The sequence below is a fragment of the Schistocerca americana genome, unplaced genomic scaffold, assembly GCF_021461395.2.
Source record: "Schistocerca americana isolate TAMUIC-IGC-003095 unplaced genomic scaffold, iqSchAmer2.1 HiC_scaffold_15, whole genome shotgun sequence".
In the NCBI taxonomy this organism is placed as follows: domain Eukaryota; kingdom Metazoa; phylum Arthropoda; class Insecta; order Orthoptera; family Acrididae; genus Schistocerca; species Schistocerca americana.
In genome coordinates this window covers 13,420,103-13,442,881 of record NW_025725583.1, presented here as the reverse complement: position 1 = coordinate 13,442,881, position 22,779 = coordinate 13,420,103, and the positions used below count along the sequence as shown (strand labels likewise).

At 45.9% G+C, this 22,779-nt stretch overlaps 1 protein-coding gene across 1 annotated transcript; it reads right to left on the bottom strand.

The window, feature by feature from the left end:
- Window positions 1–13,181: 13,181 nt before the first annotated feature.
- LOC124569464 (proline-rich receptor-like protein kinase PERK10) lies at window positions 13,182–21,044 on the bottom strand. The gene is made up of 2 exons (XM_047131074.1): window positions 20,848–21,044; window positions 13,182–13,497 (listed from the first exon to the last, which is right to left on the bottom strand). The coding sequence occupies exons 1-2, from the start codon at window positions 21,042–21,044 to the stop codon at window positions 13,182–13,184; spliced, it is 513 nt and encodes a 170-aa protein (XP_046987030.1).
- Window positions 21,045–22,779: the final 1,735 nt, after the last annotated feature.

Below are 22,779 nucleotides of genomic sequence, written 5' to 3'. Positions count from 1 at the left end.
TTGATCAGTTGTGTGCTGCATGTTTTTCAAAGTAGAGTCGTTCATACCAACAGACATGAATCGTCTAAACAATTCTCTTAGAACGTTAACGCTAGTTTTTGATTCATCTGGAAACTGCGTTGTAAAGAAAATGAGAGATCTGAGAGTCCAGTCAATGAAACAGGAGACAGTACATGTCAGATAATTGTTTGTTCTTGCACTGGATGTCCACATGTCTGTTGTTGTTGTGTATTCACCTTCTGTTATATGAGCAGTTACTTCAGTCATAATTATATGCCGTAGGCTTTTAGCACTTTCTGCCATGTACCGCGACACAGTTGTGGGTTGAGACATAATGGCCTTTGCTGTGTCAATTAAGGTCTGAATAAAATCCATAAGACCTTCACCTCTTAAAGTTCCGTACGGCCTTACGTTTCGTGCACACATAGCCACGCATTTATCGACCGTCACCTCCTGAGCAGGTTTAGGAAGTCGTTTCTCGTCCATATAAGATCCTTTGTTTATTAGACGCGCATGGATGGCGAGAAATGTACGAAGTGCCACTAGACCCTTCAGCATGAGAGTAAATTTCACCGCAAGTGAACAGCAAACAAAATGAAACCTTTTCCTAACGCCATCCACAATAGGCTTTAACACGGTACAAATGAACTTCTAAGATTCGCTTCAAGCTGCGTGGTTCTCTACTCCTCACTGATAAGTTTCTCTTTTACTACCCTTTTCCTTGACATCCGTTCCTTCCTCTGCAGACCACGTTTAGTTTCCGTTCTCATTTTGTGCGTTACAACGAATATGAAGAAATCCCACCATCCCATTAAACACTGCTCTACTCAAAGCTCGTAGCCCGTAGCTCGCAACTGCAGTCAGTGCTACCAACAGTTCGTAGTTGCAGCACACCAGTGCTGGCTCAGTGCGAAGCAGTGAGGGCGCGGCCTGTGGGCTGTGTCTCTATGTGCAACTCTGCTGAGGCCGTGGCATACAGGTGCTTTCGCAACAGCACTGCTCGGTCGTTAGGGTGACGTCAGGGACTAGCATGGCCCTATGCTGCTGTAGTCCAGTGAGGCCGCAGCTGGCGAGCCGAGCCTCTGAGCGCGGCCCTATACCACGCATCCCGTCGGTCCTCGATGCAGCTGTCCTGGCTGAACCGGCAGCGTGCGAAAAGGGACGCACAGCTTACATGGCTGCGCTCCAGAACGGGCAACGCCTCGATGCCCACCTCTGCTGCAAATGGCACGACCAGAGCTCGCTCGCACTTGCAGTGTAATGCGTGATGCAGGCGAAGGCTGCTATGCAATCCTAGGCCTAAAGTTTCTCATCAAGCATCATGCCGAAACTGACTTACGATGACGTGCGGTGGATCTCAAGGGGAAAATGTTCAAGTTGGGGGAAGCTGTCACCAGTAAAGCTACTGTCGCACGGTTCGTATATCATGATAGGACAAATGCAGGCAAAATCAGTAAGGCTTCATTTGCATGATATAGGGGCACAAGGCACTGGAAAGTTGCTTTAGGTGACCTAAGGTGTTGCTAACTTATACGATTCTGGACTTCGCCTCCCTGTAGAGAATCGTAATTGAATACGCAGCGTTCAGTGATTGAGTGCACTTCTCCTGTCTATACTCATGTTGAGAAGTTATCTGAATTCCGTCCTTGTGTCTCTGAGTTCGCGTTTCTTGTCTGTAGAGTACAGAGAAGAGAGGATAGTATTAGATTATACTAGTCAGAGGACCGCCTTCTGCCGTCCTAGTGTTTAATGATTTTTTTATTTTGTGGCTGGAGTTCTTCCATTGTCGCAGACGTGTACGAGAACCATAACTCCGACGCACGGAACGCAGTACATTCGGTGATACTGCTAATTGCTTCGGCTTATTAGGGATATAAAGCTGAACAGCTGTGATCACGTAAGTTTCATCTCCACTGATGTTGCACACACCTGTGTAGATCATCTTTGAAAGTAGTGTCTTCTAGTGATTGGGACGTAGATGATATCAGTCATCTCGTGTTATTTATGTCAGATCGTGTAGCCACAAAGAGGGCACATTTGGGCAATTGATCAATAGTATTAGTCATGAAATTCCTTTGTATCTCTTTATATCCGTTGCAAATCGATATATAAAGATTTGTAATCTCCAAACAAGTTTTAATCTACAATAGATTTATAAGCAGAAACAGTATTAATATTTAGTAGTTACTAGTTTCATTAATCATTCATTTATTTTTATCTTGTAATTTATACCTCAAAGAGCAAGAAGGAGGGAACAATATGACCGTTAAGAGATCCTAAGACCTGCTTCAGGTGGTAATCAGACAGAGCCAAATCTTTATATTTGCGTTCAGTATATCCCACTCCACACATTCATTTTTGCACCCGTCTGGCGTCGCATCTTGGAAACCATACAAATACCTTCAAGAAATACTTCGTAACACTTAAAGATACATTCGATGTTAGCAAATCACTACCCGAATGTCTCACTCCCATCTTCAAATTGTACAACTAGAAATTCCTCGGTTAGTGTGGCAGAATTGATGTGCTTCACCAAGATTTGTTTTTTGATGGGTTGGGGCTCTGAAATACACGTCGAGCCTCATTTTAACTGAAGACAGCAAAACTCATATTTCAGTGCAAATATGGCAAAAATTCAAACTTTCATTTGGGATAACATAGTTTCCCAAGGATTCACGTGTTACCAGTTGTGGAGAAACATTTAGGAAAGAGCGTCTCTCCTACTTCCGAACATTAACTGTTAGTTTTGTAACTTCCAGAAGAGCAGAGTACATTGAGATAACTATTTCTTGATCGAAAGGTAAGTCAGTTCCGTACGATCACACCACTGAGAACTAAGAGGAAAAACGGTAGGAGATGCAGTAAAGAGAAATGTCATTAGAGTTGATTCTGGGATTGGAGAAGTAAGAAGAAGGGAAAATATTGTATCCTTTTCATGACTTCACGCCCCTTATCTTCAGATATCATTTTTAATTGATGAATGGTGGCCAGAGGAAAGTTGCTACCTCACAGCATCTCTGGACAAATAGCTTTTCATCTAAGTATAATTTGAGCCGTTTATGTATAATTCCGATTTCAGAAACTTCTCTGTCCTGGGGCGCTTGACTCAAATGCCTTAACATTGTCATCGTCCATGTCAACACAAGGTGCAATGTAGATGATTTCTCCAGTTCTAATTCCTTGGACGCCGCTTTGAAGAGCTACAAAAATTCTTATGTTTTAAAGCTATAAAATAAACGATTGCGTATAAGAATTACAGTAATCGAATAGCATACACAACGTAATAAGTTCTTACATCAGCATGATATAAGTTCCTTCATTTCGGTCTATCTCTCCCTTATCAGAGAGCTTTTCGCACAAAGACATTCTAACATTGTCAGCAGCTTATTCCCGGGAGTATCGATAGACTGGCTCAGTTATCTATCAAGAGCATTAAGAAGATTCCTTTTCTTTACGTAAGTGACGCGTTCTTTCACCGCAATCAAAAAACCATGAAAAGAAATGGCTCTGAGCACTATGGGACTTAACTTCTGAGGTCATCAGTCCCCTGGATCTTAGAATTACTTAAACCTAACTAACCTAAGGACATCACACACATCCATGCCCGAGGTATGATTCGAACCTGCGACCGTAGCATTGGCGCGGTTCCAGACTGAAGCGCCTAGAACCGCTCGGCAATACCGGCCGGCGTGTGCTGTATGTCTTTCAAAGTAGAGTCGTGGATACCAAGAGACATTAATCGTCTAAACAATTGTCTTAGAATATTACCGACCGTTTGTGTTTGATCTGGAAACTGGGATGTAAACAAAATGCGAGATCTGAGAGTCCAGTCAATAAAACAGGAAACAGTACATGTCAGCAAATGGTTTCTTCTGGCGCTGGACGTCCACATGTCCGTAGTTGCTGATATTCACCTTCTTTTACACAAGCAATTACCTCAGGCATAATTATATGTCGTAGGCCTTTAACACTTTCTGCCATGTACAGCGGCACAACTGTGATGTTAGTGTCGATTAACGTCTGATCAAGGTCCATAACAGCTTCACATCTTATAGCTCCGTATGACCTTACTTCTCGTGCACATATAGGCTCGCAATTATCGATAGTTATTTCCTGAGCAGGTTTAGGAAGTCGTTTCACGTCCACACAAGACCCTTGTTTATTAGACACACATGGGTGGCGAGAAATGTGCGAAGTGCCACTTGATCCTTCAGCATGAGAGTAAATTTCACCGCACAGTGAACAGCAAACAAATGAACGTTTTCCCTAACGCCATCCAAAATAGGCTTTAACACAGTCCAAACTAAACTTTTAAGATTCGCTTCAAACTGTGTGGTTCTCTACTCATCACTGACTAATTTACCATTACTTCCTTTATTCTTGGCATGCACTCCTTCTTATGCTAACCACGTTTAGTTTCCGTGCTCATTTTGTGCGTTATAGCAAAATTAAGAACTCCCACCATCCCACTAAACACTGCTGTACTCACCGCTCGTAGCTCGTAGCTCGCAACTGCGGTCAGTACTACCAACAGCTCGTAGGCCGCAGCACGCCAGTGCTTACGCACGGCACTGGCGCAGTGGCGTCACGGGCTCGCTCAGTGTAGAGCAGAAAGGCCCCGGGTCATGGGCTGCGTCTCTATGCGCAGCTCTCCTGAGCCCGTGGCAAACATGTGCTTTCGCAACAGCACTGGTTGGCCCATGGGGTGACCACAGGGACTGGCTCGGTCCGCAACTGCTCTAGTCCAGTGCGGCCGCAGCCCGCGGGCCGAGCCTCTGACTATGACTCTGCACCGTGTTCCCATCAGACCTCGATGAGGCTGTCCCGGCTGAACCGGCAGCGCGAGGAAAGGCTCACACGGCTGTCATGGCCACGGTCCTAGATGGGCCATATACGTCGATGCACACCTCTGCTGCGAAGTGTACAACCAGACCTCGCACTGAGCCGGTCGTCACCGACCGATTGACATCATACTAGCCAACTGCGACGTCACTCCAGCAATGGCTGCATCAATTCCCATGGGCAGACACAGCACTGAACAGACTTAACCTCTTATCCTCAAAACAATGATACCTCTCAAATTTTAAGATAGTGTATCGTGTACAAATGTCTTCTGTCCCAATTAAAATGATTTGTCAATACGTGTAATTAAAACTTGTCAAATTGTGTATTGTTTTTTCTTGTATACACCAATCTTGTAACAAAAATGGTTCAAATGGCTCTGAGCACTATGGGACTTAACATCTGTGGTCATCAGTCCCCTAGAACTTAGAACTACTTAAACCTATGTAACCTAAGGACATCACACACATCCATGCCCGAGGCAGGATTCGAACCTGCGACCGTAGCGGTCGCGCGGTTCCGGACTGAGCGCCTAGAACCGCGAGACCACCGCTGCCGGCAATCTTGTAACAGCCAGTATCGTAGTCACACGGGGGGCCAAATGTAAGACACCAAGAAAATTTTTCTTTTTTTGTGATTATGAAATATGTGTGCACCAGACAGTCCACAAATGTTAATAAGTACGAGTTAATATTTTCTATGATGACAAAGAAGCCTTCTGCTCTTTTTTGCAATCAGCTAGGAGATGCCTTCCTGTTTCGTATCGTCCTTTGTTCTTTAGCTTTCGCTGTGTAAGCATCTATCTTGTTAGTTCTAAAGTACCACGAATATATTTAAGTATATTTAAATTACTACCTTTCAGATGTACTAATTTAACAAACCAAGCATATCTCTTTGTATTAATATCCGCCTCCGCAGCGTAGCGGTAGCGTTACCGACTACTAGGGAGCCCAGGCTCGACTCAGGGCTGGGGAGTGGGTGTTGTGTGTCCTTCATCATCATTTTCATTATGAATTGCCGATGTAGCGTCATCTAGAAAGGACTTGCAATACGGCGGCCGAACTCCCCCGCATGGGGCCTCCCGGCCTACAATATCGTATAATTATTATTTTTTTTTACATTTTTGTGTTAACGACTTTATCAGCTTTGTATACAGCTATTCGTGAAAGAAATGCAAAACTGCCGACATGGAGCCCGTCCTTCATTGGTGTGATCCAAATACTGATTAGCAATTTATCAGATCATTTGTGGTGCACCAACGAAACTGCAGTCTTTCAGAAACGAAGTCCGATACTCAAATAACTATACACCATAATGCGACTGACCGATCGCGCCATGCACTTGCCTTATAAAAATTAAATTGGAGCCACATCTGTAAGTTTGCGTTTCTCTCGAACACCAACCTGGAGTAATAGGAAACCACAACAGGAATCACCAAGCATTGCTCGGTTAGTTTCAATTGACATTACTAAGCTGACTACCTGCTGGTAAGTGGTAGGTGATCACGACTATTTTCTTTACATTCTCTATCTTTCTTCCACCTTCCGAAGTAAGAGTGATTTCAGGTGTGCCGCAGAGGAGTGTCATAGGACCGTTGCTATTCACAATATACATAAATGACCTTGTGGATAACATCGGAAGTTCACTGAGGCTTTTTGCAGATTATGCTGTGGTGTATCAGAGGTTGTAACAATGGAAAATTGTACTGAAATGCAGGAGGATCTGCAACGATTTGACGCATGGTGCAGGGAATGGCAATCGAAACTCAATCTAGACAAGTGTAATGTGCTGCGAATACATAGAAAGATAGATCCCTTATCATTTACCTACAAAATAGCAGGTCAGCAACTTGAAGCAGTTAAATCCATAAATTATCTGGGAGTAGGCATTAGGAGTGATTTAAAATGGAATGACCATATAAAGTTGATCGTCGGTAAAGCAGACGCCAGACTGAGATTCATTGGAAGAATCCTAAGGAAAATGCATATCGAAAACAAAGGAGGTAGGTTACAGTACGCTTGTTCGCCCACTGCTTGAATACTGCTCAGCAGTGTGGGACCCGTACCAGATAGGGTTGATAGAAGAGATAGAGAAGATCCAACGGAGAGCAATGCGCTTCGTTACAGGATCATTTAGTAATCGCGATAGCCTTACGGAGACGATAGATAAACTCCAGTGGAAGACTCTGCAGGAAAGACGCTCAGTAGCTCGGTACGGGCTTTTGCTAAAGTTTCGAGTACATACCTTCGTCGGAGAGTCAAGCAGTATATTGCTCCCTCCTACGTATAACTCGCGAAGAGACCATGAAGATAAAATCAGAGAGATTAGAGCCCACACAGAAGCATACCGACAATCCTTCTTTCCACGAACAATACGAGACTGGAATAGAATGGAGAACAGATAGAGGTACTCAAGGTACCCTCCGTCACACACCGTTAGGTGGCTTGCGGAGTATGGATGTAGATGTAGACGCAGATGCAAGGTAACAGAGCTCACGACTTCCACTCGCTCATCCACCTTATAGAGAGGTTGCTGCTATTGCTGGCTAGGGAGCCCTTATACTGTGTTCACTCCATGTGTGGTTGCAGTTTAACATCATACTAGAGACGTTTCTGTTTACGACAACAAAATAATACAAGAACCGCTACTTCACTTCGATGCAATGAGCAGCGCCGTTAATTTAGAGCAATATAGAAACTTCTTTTGCCACGTCAACAGCCGAGGGTGCCGTATCACACGAGACCTACCTTACTCATGAGTGCTGCCAGTAAAGAACTTGCAAAATTGTGGACCAGAAGCCTATCTCTCCCTCCCGCCCCCTCCCCAATGTTGTTGTTGTATTCTTCAGTCTGAAGACTGGTTTGATGCAGCTGCCCTAGGTAGTCTATTCTGTGCAAGCCTCTTCAGCGCTGCACAGCTAATGCAGTGTATTCAAGACTTTGTCTCCCTCTACAATTTTAATACCCCCTTCCCAACACCCACATATACACACTTCTCTCCACTACCCAATTGACACTTCCTTGGTGCCTTAGGATATGCCCTATGAAACGAAATCGTGCCTAAAGTTTCTTGTTTTCCCCAGTTCGACTCAGTATCATCTTATCAGTTATTCGATGTGAAGCGCCACCACTAATTTTCGGCGCTACTGAGTAAACTGGTGATTGTGGTATCGATAGCTACGATGCCACGGTGTAGGTGAAAGTTCTTAAGTTGGCACTACGGCAGACACCGACGACAGCGCCCTCTAGCCGGAGCTGTGCAGGTCTACGAGCTCCGCTACATATTCTGCACAGTTTGATCAAGAGCAGACGCCCAGGACACTTCTCTTGCTATTGAAATTATGTACTACTTACGACGGGTCTGAGGCTTCGTACCTCACTGCAAAGTTATGAATTCAGTTAATACTGTGATATAGTAAAACCATTACTAAGAGCAGTAACGAGAGATTTTCACCTTTTCCTGCTCCTACTCACTTCCTTCAATCGGGCAACCTTCCAGTTTGCAGGAGCAGACCCACGCGCCGCCTTGCAAGCGGGATACAAAACTTGGCGACGAGCAGGGATTAAATTTTTTTCCTCTCTTCTCATTTCCTTTTTTGCTCGGCACTACTTTGGCTTTTCTGTGATATGCCAGTGTGGCTCAGTGACTGTCTTTAAGTGTTCCAACCATTCGCTATTAAGACTCTGAGTACTGCTCGAGCGTTTGGGATCCCTATCAGGTCGGATTGATTGAGGACATAGAAGCAATTCAGAGGCGGGCTGCTAGATTTGTTACTGGTAGGTTTGATCATCACGCGAGTGTTATGGAAATGTTTCAGGAATTCGGGCGGGAGTCACTGGAGGAAATGAGGCGTTCTTTTCGTGAATCGCTACTGAGGAAATTTAGTGAACCAGCATTTGAGGCTGACTGCAGGACTAATTTACTGCCGCCAACATATATTTCGCGAAAAGACCACAAAGATGACATAAGATAAGATAAGAGAGATTAGGGCACATTTCTATCCACCCTACCAAAAGATCATTTACGTTTATAGAAAACAACAGCGGACCTACCACATTTCCCTGGGGCACTCCAGATGATACCCTCACCTCCGTCTGGAACCGCGCGACCGCTACGGTAGCAGGTTCGAATCCTGCCTCGGGCATGGATGTGTGTGATGTCCTTAGGTTAGTTAGGTTTAAGTAGTTTTAAGTTCTAGGGGGCTGATGACCTGAGATGTTAAGTCCCGTAGTGCTCAGAGCCATTTGTACCAACCCTCACCTCCGATGAACACTCACCATTGAGGACAACGTACTGGGTTCTATTACATAAGAAGTCTTCGAGCCACTCACATACTTGGGAACCAATCCCATATGCTCTTAGTTAGGAGTATGCAGTGGGGCACCGAGTCAAACGCTTTCCGGAAGTCAAGGAATATGGCATCCATCTGATACCCTTCATCCATGGTTCACAAGATATGTGAAAAAAGGTCGAGTTGCGTTTCGCAGGAGCGATGCTTTCTAAAGCCGTGCTGATGCGTGGGCAGCTACTTCTCCGTCTCCAAGAAATTCATTATATTCGAACTGAGAATATGTTCGAGAATCTTGCAACAAACCGATGTTAAGAATATTGGTCTGTAATTTTGAGGATCCGTCCTTCTACCCTTCTCGTATACAGGCGTCACCTGCGCTTTTATCCAGTCGCTCGGGACTTTACGTTGGGCAAGAGATTTGCTATAAATGGAAGCAAGCTAAGTAAGAAGCCAATTCAGTAGAGTACTCTCCGTAAAACCGAATTGGAATCCGATCAGGACCTGGTGATTTATTTATTTTCAACCCATTCAGCTGCTTCACAACCCCAGGGATGTCAGTCACTATGTCCTCCATACGGGAATCTGTACGAGACTCAAACGGCGGTATGTTTGTACGCTCGTCCTGCGTGAAAGATTTCTCAAACGCTAAATTTAAAATTTCAGCTTTCGTTTTGCTGTCTTCCGTTGCCAGGCCAGACTGATCAGTGAGTGACTGGATGGAAGCCTTCGCCCTGCTTACCGATTTTACGTAAGATCAGAATTTCCTTGGGTTTTCAGCAAGATCTTTTGCTAAGATATGATATTGGTAGTGGTTGAATGCTTAGTGCATCGCTCTTTTTACAGCAGCACGAATCTCTACTAACTTTTGCCTGACCTCACTCTCCCAATCTTTCTTCTACCGCGAGTGTAACTGCCTTTGCTTCCTGAGCATTATCCTAAATGCGCTGTCAAACCACGGTGAGTCTTTCAAGTCCGTCTTTGCAGGAAGCAGTGAACTTGCTAGACAGAGAAGATACATTACACATGGCTACTTCCGCGTTCGACGTGACCCCGGGTATGTGTACTGTTAGCGCGGAGCAACACGTGCTCTCCCACCAGCCTGCACGGCCAGCTGCGCCGCACCGCTCGCGCGCAAGTAAACAAATTTCACACCAGGCACCCACTAAGAAACTGAAAGCATGTCCGAATTGCTTTCGTGCACACCCACGGGACAGTTGCCCATTCCGTCAAGCGCTGTGTTGTTTTTGTGATAAGAAAGGACATGTGCAAGCTGTGTGTAGTAAGAGAAACTCTAATTCACCAATTGATTCCCGTTCGCGTGACTCGCGTGGGCGTCACCGCAACGGTAACCGCCATGATCATGATTCACATCAGCCTATGGATGTTAATGCCATTTATTCAAAGCCTTCTACTTTACGTGTTTCGACAGCTCGTCGTGTGAATCAAGTTTTGCCAGACACTTCCTCTCGCATTCATCGCGATGCGAGGAAACTTTTTGTGACTTTGCTCATTTGTGGACATTATCTTCGCATGCAGCTGGACACCGGTGCGTCAGTTTCTTTACTGAACAAATCGACGTATGACTTGCTTTATTCACTCCCGCTTCATCGTTCACATTCCACGCTGACCTCACTTACTGGACAGGAAATCTCAGTGTTTGGCGTATGTAGTTTGCTAGCCACGTATGGTGCCACGACCCGTACAGTGTCTTTCCATGTGCTCTGCTACGAATATTTTTGGCATGGACGCATCTGAACTTTCTGGCCTCCCAATTCAGGACAATGTACTTTGCATCAATGCTATTGACCATGCAGACTGTGTTGCTACACTAAGCGACGATTTTGGTGAACTCTTTTCTGATGGCTTTGGTTGTGCCACAGACTTTGCAGCGCAAGTTGTAGTTAAAGACATGCCTATTTTTCATGGTGCACGGCCGGTACTGCACGCACTGCGCAACGCCGTAGCTTCTGAACTTCAACATTTGCATGACATTGGTGTCATTGAACCTGTTTATGCTTCGCCATGGGCTTCGCCTATAGTGTGTGTGAAGAAACCATTTGTTCGGCTCCGTATTTGTGCTGACCTTAAGGCTACAGTAAATCCCCAGACAGTGGCAGCTATACTTTCCTTACTGCGTCCTGAAGACATTTTTGATAAGCTTGGTGCGGGAAAATTCTTTTCCACGATTGACTTACGGGACGCATACTTCCAGATTACGCTCGAAGCTTTAGCTATTGTATATGGTGTGACAAAGTTTCATGATTTTTTGTACGGTCGCAAGTTCTATTTGGTCACCGACCATAAGCCTTTGATGTCGTTGTTCCACCCGTCAAAGCCAGTTCCGGACCATACTGCACAAGACTTGCAACGTTGGTCTGTCCTCTTTTAGAATACTGCTGCGCAGTGTGGGATCCTTACCAGATAGGACTAACGGAGTACATCGAAAAAGTTCAAAGACAGGCAGCACGTTTTGTATTATCACGAAATATGGGAGAGAGTGTCACAGAAATGATACAGGATTTGGGCTGGAAATCATTAAAAGAAAGACTTTTTCGTTGCGACGGAATCTTCTCACGAAATTCCAATCACCAACTTTCTCCTCTGAATGCGAAAGTATTTTGTTGACACCAACCTACATAGGGAGGAACGATCACCACGATAAAATATGGGAAATCAGAGCTCGTACGGAAAGATACAGGTGTTCCTTCTTTCCGCGCGCTATACGAGATTGGAATAATAGAGAATTGTGAAGGTGGTTCGATGAACCTTCTGCCAGGCACTTAAATGTGATATGCAAAGTATCCATGTAGATATAGATGTACATGTGGAGGTCTGAGTTGAGGTGGTGGACTGTTGTCGGGATGATGATAGGTGGCTGCTCATAAAAACTTCGCTCTTAGTCATACATTTTGGTGAAGAACAAACTCGAACATTCTGTGGTGCAACATCCTCCATAACGTGTGCTGAAGACAGGAGTGTTAAGGAACTGACGCAACAGGTGGCCATGGTCTCAAGAGACTGCCTTCTATGGCAGAGGGCTGATTTCACCTGGTAATTCGCCTGAAGGTGGCCCACTGGGTGGAAGATGCTAAGCCACATAACTGACCTTGAAACCATAAGCAGGGGCCCATAGTTAGTGGACGCCAAATCTCGTGGTGGCTGCTTGTAGCATCATGTCGCCTCGAGGAGCGGCAGGCACCTCTCCTCGTAAATAGTTGCTACCAGACTGAGACACCTTTGACTGAATATAATTGTAATTTATGTTGGGACAGAGCGTTCTTGCTTTGCAAATCACAACTAGCAACCATGTAGATCATAACAAGTATGTTGATTGGATGTGTAGTAACTGGCCTACAAACGCCTTTCTGCTGTGTCGTCATTATGGCAGTTCCAGCACCTTTCCTGGAGTACAGTATGGGAATCTGACAGTAGCATTGCTGCATCTGACGTAATGGTGTTTGGTCGGCTCTGAGCTGGCCCACTAAATAAGTCTTTTGCAACAGTCATGCAATATCACTTTTGTATCCCACCTGGAAGTTAGCGCATGTGTCTGTTCCTGTACACTGAAAGGTTGGCTGAATGAAGGAAGTGAGTAGGAGCAGGAAAAGGTGAAAATCTCTCGGTACTGCTCTTAGAAATGGTTGTACTATATCACAATATTAACTGAATACATAACTTTGCACTGAGTTGCGAAGCCTTAGACTCATTGTAGGTAGTACATAGTCTCAATAGGAAGCAAAGTCTCCCTGCCATCTGCTCTTGATCAAGATGGGCAGAATCTGTCATGGAGCTCATAGACCATCACAGCACCGGCTAGAGGGCGCTGTCGTCGGTGTCTGTTGTAGTACCAACTTAAGAACTTTCACCTACGCCGTGGCCTCGTAGCTATCGATACCACATCTCTCCCCCATGAAACGATGCACCATCATTGAGTAGGGCTTCCGACGACAGGTGGAGAAACCCAGGGGTGCGCAGCTGAGGGGGCGGACAGCGGAACTACTGAGCTTTGGTGTCCACTCGCGATCCCGAATTGCTCGTGGAAAACCTGTCAAGGCCGCGCACCGCCACTGGGTATGCTCGGATGAGCAGGTGGAGCAACGACCTCCATGGGCGACGGCGGCGGCGGCGTGACGGCAGCCTCAGCGTCCATCGGTACCAGCAAAACGGAGGGACACGGCGGCGCCAGCAGCGGCCGGAGGTAGGGCCGTGTTGGCGGCCAGAGGCGCCCGTCCCATGCAGGTAACCGGACTGGCAGCGGCGACTTCGACGACGGCAGGCAGGGCGACCGTGGCGGGGTTCCGAGCCGCGGAGGGCCATCGGTGGGGTCGTAGGCTGAGGTGGCAGAATCCGTGAAGCCTCCAATTCTGCCAGAAAACAACCAGCGGCAGAAAACCGAGGACGGCACAAACGGATTTGGTTCCGGTGTCGCTTGTCAGTGCCAGAGGGAACAGAAATAACAAATATGGCGTGGCCAAGCTGGAGAAGAATGAGTCCCTGCTCCCAGCGCTGCCTGCCAGAGTGAACGCAATAGAACACTAAATCATGTGGTGCCGTGCCACAACGAGGCGAAGCAGCGGGAGCACACGCCGGTGGGTGCAATAGCTGCAGGAGCGACCGTGTAAGGTGTCAGGCTAATCCTACATCTTCCATGAAAACCGTGACATGATAAGCTAATCCAGTAGTATATCACATAGCTCCGAATAAATTGTCACATTAAATTAACCAAAGTAATACGAGTAACGAGTGAGCAAATGGAATACCACAGACTAACACAAGAATGCCTAAATGCATGTCATACCTTCCCACCGTAAGACAGACGCAGTTCCGAGGGGAAAAACGAGAACAGAAGCCGAGAGCAGAACCGTGTTAAGCTGGAAGGCCCTACGATAAGGGACGGACGGACACCCACGTCGCCAGCTAACTGCTAGGACCACACTACCCGCATGTTTTAGCGTGAGACTTTTTCGCGTCTCGGTTACGTCAAGACCACCCCCCAGTCCATGTTAAAAGCTAGAGCCCTTCAGAAGAACAGTATAGATCTTACGATAACACAAAAAGGGCTACACCACCCGCAAGTTTTAGCGTGAGACTTTTTCGCGTCTCTGTTACGTTAGGACCACCCCCCAGCACATGTTAAAAGATAGAGCCCTCCAGAAGAACAGTATAGATCTTACGATAACCCTGAAAGGACCACACCAGCTGCAAGTTTTAGCGTGAGACTTTTTCGCTTCTCTGTTACGTTGCAAACTTTAAAAACATTGCCCCATTACGAAAAGCATAACGTTTCTCATTGGATAGACAGAATTTTTGTAGGCGGAGCTTAAGGTTAACATTGAGACCCTGATTGGTCAGATGAAAACACAGCCAGATAGTTTTTTTTAAACCAACTTCGGTAAATTATAGCAATGAGAAGTTAGGAGAGAGTTGCTTCCAAGACAGCGAGGTGAGAGTTGCTTCGGAGACGGCGAGGTGAGCGGAGCTGTGCTGTCTGCCGCCCCCTGACGAACACCGACAACGTAATGAACGCACGCGATGCTGCATAACAGCGCATAAAGCTTCACTCAGAACTGCAGAAGTCTCATCTCTTACACCCCATTCTTGCGTAATATTAGTGTCGATCGTCAATTAAGGCTCATGGTGTTCACATTTGCCACTTGAACTAAAAATCTGAAACGCGATGATTTTTCTGTTATATAGTTATTGAGAAGCCACATCAGCCACTGTAATTTACGACAAGTTAGATAAGTAATTAAAGATAATTGAGGATCACTGTAGACCATTTTGATAGTTTTCTCTTTTGTCAAACTTAATTTAAACCTAGATTATAGATGTGATATGGCATAGGTCATCCTTCGACTCATTCTAGAACTTGGAAACCCATTCAGGGAACATTCGCTCACATTTTTGTTGAACGCAGTTGGTTTTTGCCATCCTGTATTAAAACATTTCCTTCTATCAATAGTGAAATTTATAAACGATGTTTTGTGAGTAGAATAAAATTTCCAATGGTAAACTTAACTGCTTTTTCGACGTTATTTTACCAGGTAACTAAAAACAGGAAAGCCTTGAACCCCTTCCACTAAATTTAGTTAGTATTAAGATTCCTTTACAGGGAGTGCAGTGGAGCTGACGCTGAAATCATTAAGTATTTGGTTATATCATCGCTAGTCTCACTGAACGCTTCTGAGTTCTACATGTCATGTGTGGTCTGACGTCTCCTTACCAGCAACAGGTCCCAGGTTCAAACTAGTCAATTCCCTAAAAAATACGCTCAGAGCGTCGTTGCGCGAAAGTGGTAGGGAGACACGATATAGAACAAACAGACACCACGCAGAATGTTTAGAACCGATGGGCGCGGCCATGTAGCAATTCCACTGAGGAACGGTAGCCGAGCGGTTGCGAGCAACATGAAGCAAGGAAAATCCAGAGCGCATGCTCGTGAGAATGCGTGGCGCGAAAATTGCTCATCTGCGACATAAACATACGCACAAAATGTTCAGCCTCGCCGTTCGCCTGGGAGTGGAATGGGGCCGAGGTCAGGTGGCGAATCCCATTAGCAGCACAGAATGGTTCAAACTCTGAGGACACGAATTGGGGGCCATTGTCTAAGACAATAACTCCAGGAAGGTCCTCAATGCAGACAATAGACGTCAAATCCTGAATAGTACTGGCAGATTTAGTAGAAGATATAGGTACAACAAAAGGAAAGTTGCTGTACGGATCAATGACTATTAACCATCGGGTGTCCCAGTAAGGACCGCAAAAGCAGTATGAAAGTGCTGCCAAGGCGCAGTAGGTGTCGGCCCCACGGAAAGAAGCGTTGGCGGGGAGCAGATTGATGTTCCACGCGACAGCGACAGTTAGCAAGCAAATTCGCAATATGTTTATCAATGCTGACCCAAGTGCAGTGACGATGCGCTAATTGCTTCATCCGCACTATACCCCAACGACCAGCATGCAGCCAGCAGAGAATTTCCCACTGCAACGAACGAGGTACAACCACACGAGACTGATCACTGTAGTTCGTAACAAGATAACACCATGGTGTGCAGACAAGTTGTGACGCTGCGCAAAGTAACGTCGAACAAGTGGATCATGCACCTGCATAGCAAATGGAGGCCATTGGGTACGAATATACTGCAAAAGAATCTTCAAAGAAGCATCCGCGGCTGTCGCGGGTGCAATGCGACGAAAATCCACCGGAAAACCATCAGCTAATTCCTTATCTTGCGAATCAATAAACATGCAGGACAATTCGGAAGAATCAGACACTTCGTCAGGACCGATTGGCAGACGAGACAAAACATTAGAATTGCCATGCTGGGCCGTGGGCTGAAACAAGTTTTCGTAATTGTAGCGTAATGTTCTCCTTAGTAGGTTTGTTGCATTTTCTAAGTGTCCTGCCAATAAAACTCAGCCTTTCTTTAGCCTTCCCCAAAACAGTTTCTATGTGCTCTTTCCAACTTAAGTTCTTCGTAATTGTAATACCTAGGTATTTAGTTGAATTTACAGCTTTTAGATTAGACTGATTTATGGTGTAACCGAAGTTTAAGGAGTTCATTTTAGCAATCATGTGGATTACCTCACACTTTTCGTTATTTAACGTCAACTTTTCGCACCATTCAGATATTTTTTCTAAAACGTTTTGGATTTTGTTTTGATCTTCTGATGACTTTATTAGTCGACAAACGACAGTGTCATCTGCAAACAACGGAAGACGCCTTCTCAGATTGTCTCCCAAATCGTTTATATAGATAAGGAACAGCAAAGGGCCTATCACACTACCTTGGAGAAAGCTGAAATCACTTCTGCACCACTTGATGACTTTCCGTCAATTACTACGAACTGTGACCTCTCTGACCGGAAATCGTAAATCCAATCACATAACTGAGACAACATTTCATAAGCATGCAATTTCACTACGAGCAGCTTGTGTGGTACAGTGTCAAAAGCCTTCCGGAAATACAGGAATACGGAATCGATCTGAAATCCCTTGTCAATAGCACTCAGCACTTCGTGTGAATAAAGAGCTAGTTGTGATTCACAGAAACGATGTTTTTCCGAACCCGTGTTGACTGTGTATCAATAGACCGTATCCTTCGAGGTGATTCATAATTTTTGAACACAATATATGTTCTAAAATCCTACTTCTAGTCGACGTTAACGATATGGGCCTGTAATTTAGTGGATTACTCCTATTATCTTTCTTGAATATTGGTGTGACCTGAGCAACTTTCCAGTCTTAGCGTACGGATCTTTCATGGAGCGAACGGTTGTATATGATTGTTAAGTATGGCGCTAATGCATCAGCATACTCGGAAAGGAATCTAATTGGTATACAGTCTGGACCTGAAGACTTGGTTTTATTAAGTGATTAGAGTTGCTTCACTACTTCAAGGATATTTACTTCTACGTTACTCATGTTGGCAGCTGTTCTCGATTCGAATTCTGGGACTTTTACTTCGTCTTCTTTTGTGAAGGCATTTCGGAAGGTTGTTGTCACGCAGAGAAGGCTTTGATTGTTTTTTGCCGCTAACGTACTTCACATACGACCAGAATGTTTTTGGTGTGCAAACTGATATAGGCGTCTCACATTGAACTCCGCGCTAAATTTCGAGCTCCTATAAATAATAGCCAATATGGGGATTTTGCGTCTGTTTAAATTTGGCATGTTTGTTTCGTTGTTTCTGCGACAGTGTTCTAACTCGTTTTGTGTACCAAGGAGGGTCAGCTCCGTCGTTTGTTTGTGTATTTGGTATAAATCTCTCAATTGCTGCCCATACTATTTATTTGAATTTAAGCCACATCTGGTCTACGCCTATATTATTAACTTGGAATGAGTGGACATTGTCTCTCAGGTAGGCGTCAAGTGAATTTTTACCTGCTTATTTGAATACGTATATTTTTCGCTCATCTTTCGAGGATTTTGGGATTACAATATTCAATCTCACTACGACAAACCTGTGGTCACAAATCCCTATATCGGTTTTGATGTTCGTTATTAACTCAGGATTATTTGTTGCTAAGAGGTCAAGTGTGTTTTCACAACCGTTTACTATTCGCGGGGCTCATGAACTAACCGCTCGAAACCATTTTCAGAGAATGAGTTTAACAAAATTTCGGATGATATTTTATGCGTACTTCCGGAATGAAACATGTATTTTCGCCAACATATCGAGGGTAAATTAAAGTCACCACCAACTATTATTGTATGATTTGGGTACATGTTTGAAATCAAACTCAAGTTTTCTTTGAACCTTTCAGCAAATGTATCATCTGAACTGGGAGGTCAGTAAAAGGATCCCATTATTATTTCATTCTCGTTGCCAACAATGACTTCTGCCCATACTAACTCACAGGAAGTATCTACTTCAATTTCGCGACAAGGTAAACTACTTCTGACAGCAACAAACACGCCACCGCCAACGATGTTTAGCTTATCTTTTCGGAACACCGTTAGGTTCAAAAATGGCTCTGAGCAGTATGGGACTTAACATCAGAGGTCATCAGTCCCCTCGAACTTAGAACTACTTAAACCTAACCACCCTAAGTGCTATGTCTGCGTAAGCATAAGAAACTAACGATCAATGTCTGACAACAATTTATTAGACTGTTCAGTTAAGCAAAACAAATTCTCCAAGTATAACACCAACACAAAACAATTATCCGTCTTTGAGTCACAACTACATACAAGAATAATGTCGAAAACAACTTAAATAATTTCCTACTAGTCTCCACCAGAGACTTCTCCGATATACCAAGCCTAATGCAGAGATCAGCGAGGCGATAGTAGTTAAGCTGGCCTAAGACGGACTTCAGCTGGTAGACGCCCTGCGACGGCGGCAGCTGCTGGATGGTCTCGATATACTGGTGTGTGGGGCGAATGCTGGAGGCGCTGAGGACATGGCCGAGGTACGTCATCTGAAGCATAAAAAAAGACATTTCTCCTTGTTGCAACGTAAGCCAGCAGCCTGGAGGACGCGGATGAGGTGGCGGAGGTTCCGGGCCAAGTCCGGAACAGAGGTGCCCACGACTAAGATGTCATCCAGGTAGTTCGCCATACCCAGAACGTCCTTCGCCATGGACTCCAGATAGCCTGAAAAATGGCGGGAGCGCTAGCAACCCCAAAAGGAAGGCGGTTGTAGCGGAAAAGCCCAAAAGGAGTGGAGATGACCAAAACAGCTTTGGATGGCTCATCCAAAGGTAAGTGGAGGTACGCATCCCTCAGGTCAATTTTGGCAATCACCTTGCCGCCAGCCCAACGGCTATGGGGAATGGGGCTGAGGATGCCCTCATCCTCCAGGCGTTGAAGCTCCTGCCGTAACTTGTCATGGAGGGCGAAAGGAACCAAGTGAGCCTTAGGGAATTTCGGGACAGCAAAGGGAAGGAGTTCGACGTGGGCCTCAAACCCTGAAACCCCCGGAGACAGGGTTGGAGAAAACAGCAAAGAATTCCTGCAACTGTTGCTGGAGGTGGTGACCCGCCGAAAGAGACTGGACCGCTGACTCTGAATCACGGATCTACAAGACCAATAAAGGGAAAAGATCCATGCCCAATATGTTCGTGGCCATGGGCACGGAGAGGACAAATATCCGAGCCTGAACATCATGAGAGCAGTACTGGTCCTGAGCAGAGAACCACCCTTGGAGGTTAATGATATCATTACTGTATCTCCGCAGCGCCGCATGAAAAGGATGGAGAGGTGGGGAACCCAAACAACGGTGGGAGCCAGCATCGATGATGGTGGCAGAAGACCCTGTATCCACTTGAAACAGGAGGGACACGCCTTCAACCTCTACCATCAGAGTGATTGCCGCCACTGATGGTAGAAAGACGGACTGAACAAAGGAAACCTGCAGCGGAGGGACGGAGTCGTCCTCCAGAGAGTCAGAAGCATCGATGAACGTGTGGTCACCGAGCATCGAAGAGTATGACCGGCACACCTCCGCTTTGTGGTCGTGTTTTCCGCAATCAACTCGCATGTGCGTAATAAAATGTTGCCGACAGGACAGTAAACCTTGCTGCTGTTGTGGCTGGGGCAGCTGACCCCGCCATCGCGGCGGCTAATCCGGTGGTGGAGGGGCCACCCCCCCTGTATCCAGAAATGGGGGAGGGCCCTCCATACGGGGGGAAATGCGAGACCCCTGTGAGGCATACTGGCGCTGCGACAGGTGGGCGACAAAGACCTGTGCAGGGGGAAACAACTCGGTCAACGAGGAAGTAGGCTGCTCATGAGCGCTGACAACATGTAAGCCAGTATCCAGCGATGGATCCTTCAATTTGAGAATATCGGTCCGCAAAGAACATCTGGAGCATGTACGAGAAGCATGTCCCGAATGAGCGCTGAACCATACAACTGTTTACACGACGGGTTACCACAAAAAAAACCGACAGTCCCGGGAGAGGCCTTAATGTGTGGCAACCCACTCCCTGTAAGATTGGGAGGGGAGCTTCTGACAACAAAAAAACTTGTGATGGGCAGCCGCCACGTGGACCTGAGAATCAAAATACCCCAACAAACTCGAAGCCAACTGTTCGTAAGAGAGAGCATGTGGCTCCGCGTTGGTGTGCAACTGCTGCAACAGATGCTATATTTCCGGACCGACATAGGCAAGAAGAATCGCGCGCCTCTGCACGTCGCCAACGACGTCATGCGCCTAAAATGTTCCAACCATGCTACATAATTTCCCCAAGGCTCCAAAGACTTGTCAAACTTAGGAAAAGTGGGAGGTGTGGCCCGCAGCCCCACGACAGGGGAAGCGGACGGAGCACTCAGTGACTGAGCCACACGGGAGACAGCAGACAGAGCCTGCAATTGCTGAATAATAAGTTCATTCGTCTGCTCCATACTCACTAAAAGCGCGAGGACGCTTGCTGAGGGCTGATCGATGCCCAGAATATTCTCTGCCATGGAGGAGAAAAAGCAACAAATACGTGAAAACTATGAACCAACTCGTCGGCACTGCTATTACTGCGTAAGCAGAAGAAACTAACGATCAAAGCCCAACAACAATTTATTGGACTGTTCAACTAACCTAAACAAATTCTCCCAGTACAATAAAAACAAAAAACAATGACCTGTCTTCGAATCACAACTACATACAAAAATAATATAGAAAACAACTGAAATAATTTCCTACTAGTCTCTGCCAGAGACTTCTCCGATATACCAAGCCTAATCCAGAGATCAGCGAGAAGATCCAGCCGAGCGCCTGCCTTTATAGCGCTTTGGAAGATGAGTACCTTGGAACTATTTTCTATCACGTGGTTTGACGTGCGAAAATAGTTCCGAGATCTGCAGCGACGTCTTCCTTATGTTTATGTGGGCCGGTTGTGGCCCCTGGTGGCCGCTTGTGTCATTGCTGTGGTGTTGTTGTTGTGGTTGTCGTTGTGGCCGTTCATCAATATTGCCTGTCGGTTGTGTAGTGCTTCGGTGTGCCTGCGAGGCGGGCAACCCGCGGCTGCAGCCTGTCAGTTTGGTTGCTGATACTCTAGACGCTGTGATGTCTGGTGGAGAAGGCCCCAGCACTAAGGACATCACACATATCGATGCCCGAGGCAGGATTCAAACCTGCGACCGTAGTAGTTTCGCAGTTCCGGACTGAAGTGCCTAGGTCCGCTCGGCCACCGCGGCTGGAACACCGTTAGTTTCTTCGCAAAAATTTCGGCTGAGCTTATATCCGATTTTAGCCAGCTTTCAGTGCCTATAACGATTTGAGCATCAGTGCTTTCTATTAGCGCTTAGAGCTCTGGTACTTTCCCAACACAGCTACGACAATTTACAACTGTTATACCAATGATTCCTGTATCGACGTTCTTCCCGTGTTCACCTTGCACACTTTGTGGCTGAACCCCTTCTTGTGTTTCCCCAAGACCCTCTGACCTAAACAACCACCCAATCCATGCCACACAGTCCCTGCTACCCGTGTAGCCGCCTCCTGCGTAAAGTGGACACCTGACCTATTCAGCGGAACCCAAAACCCAACCACCCGTTGGCGCAAGTCCAGGAATCAGCAGCCTACACGGTCACAGAACCGTCTGAGCCTCTGATTCACACCCGCCACTCGGCTCTGTACCAGAGGTCCGCAATCGGTCCTGTCGACTATGCTGCAAATGGTCAGCTCTGCTTTCATCCTGCGAGTGTCTCGTCGAGTCAGTCCACCTTTTAACAGCTTTTCAGTTCTGCTTTCATGTGTGACATGTGGCAAGTAAACTCACACTGGGTTCTGATGATGTGTAAATATGAACGTTATTTTTCTCTGTCATCAATGGGTGTGGCTCATTATCTGGAATGGTATAAGGTTTTAATGGCTTGGTTCAAATGGGTCTGAGCACTATGGGACTTAACATCTGTTGTCATCAGTCCCCTAGAACTTAAAACTACTTAAACCTAACTAACCTAAGGACATCACACACACCCTGCCCGAGGCAGGATTCGAACCTGCGACCGTAGTAAGGTTTTAATCATGTGAAAGTTCTTAGGAGGGGAACATTAGTCTTGTTTAGAAGTCGGAGTTTTGTGGTAGATTACGCCGTTTTGAATTGGGAATGTATTTCATTTCGAGCAATAGATGTGGCTCACTACGTTTAAGCACATAAAGTAGTAGTCATGAGTAGCCGCTCAAGTCGAGAAGTTAAGTTACAGT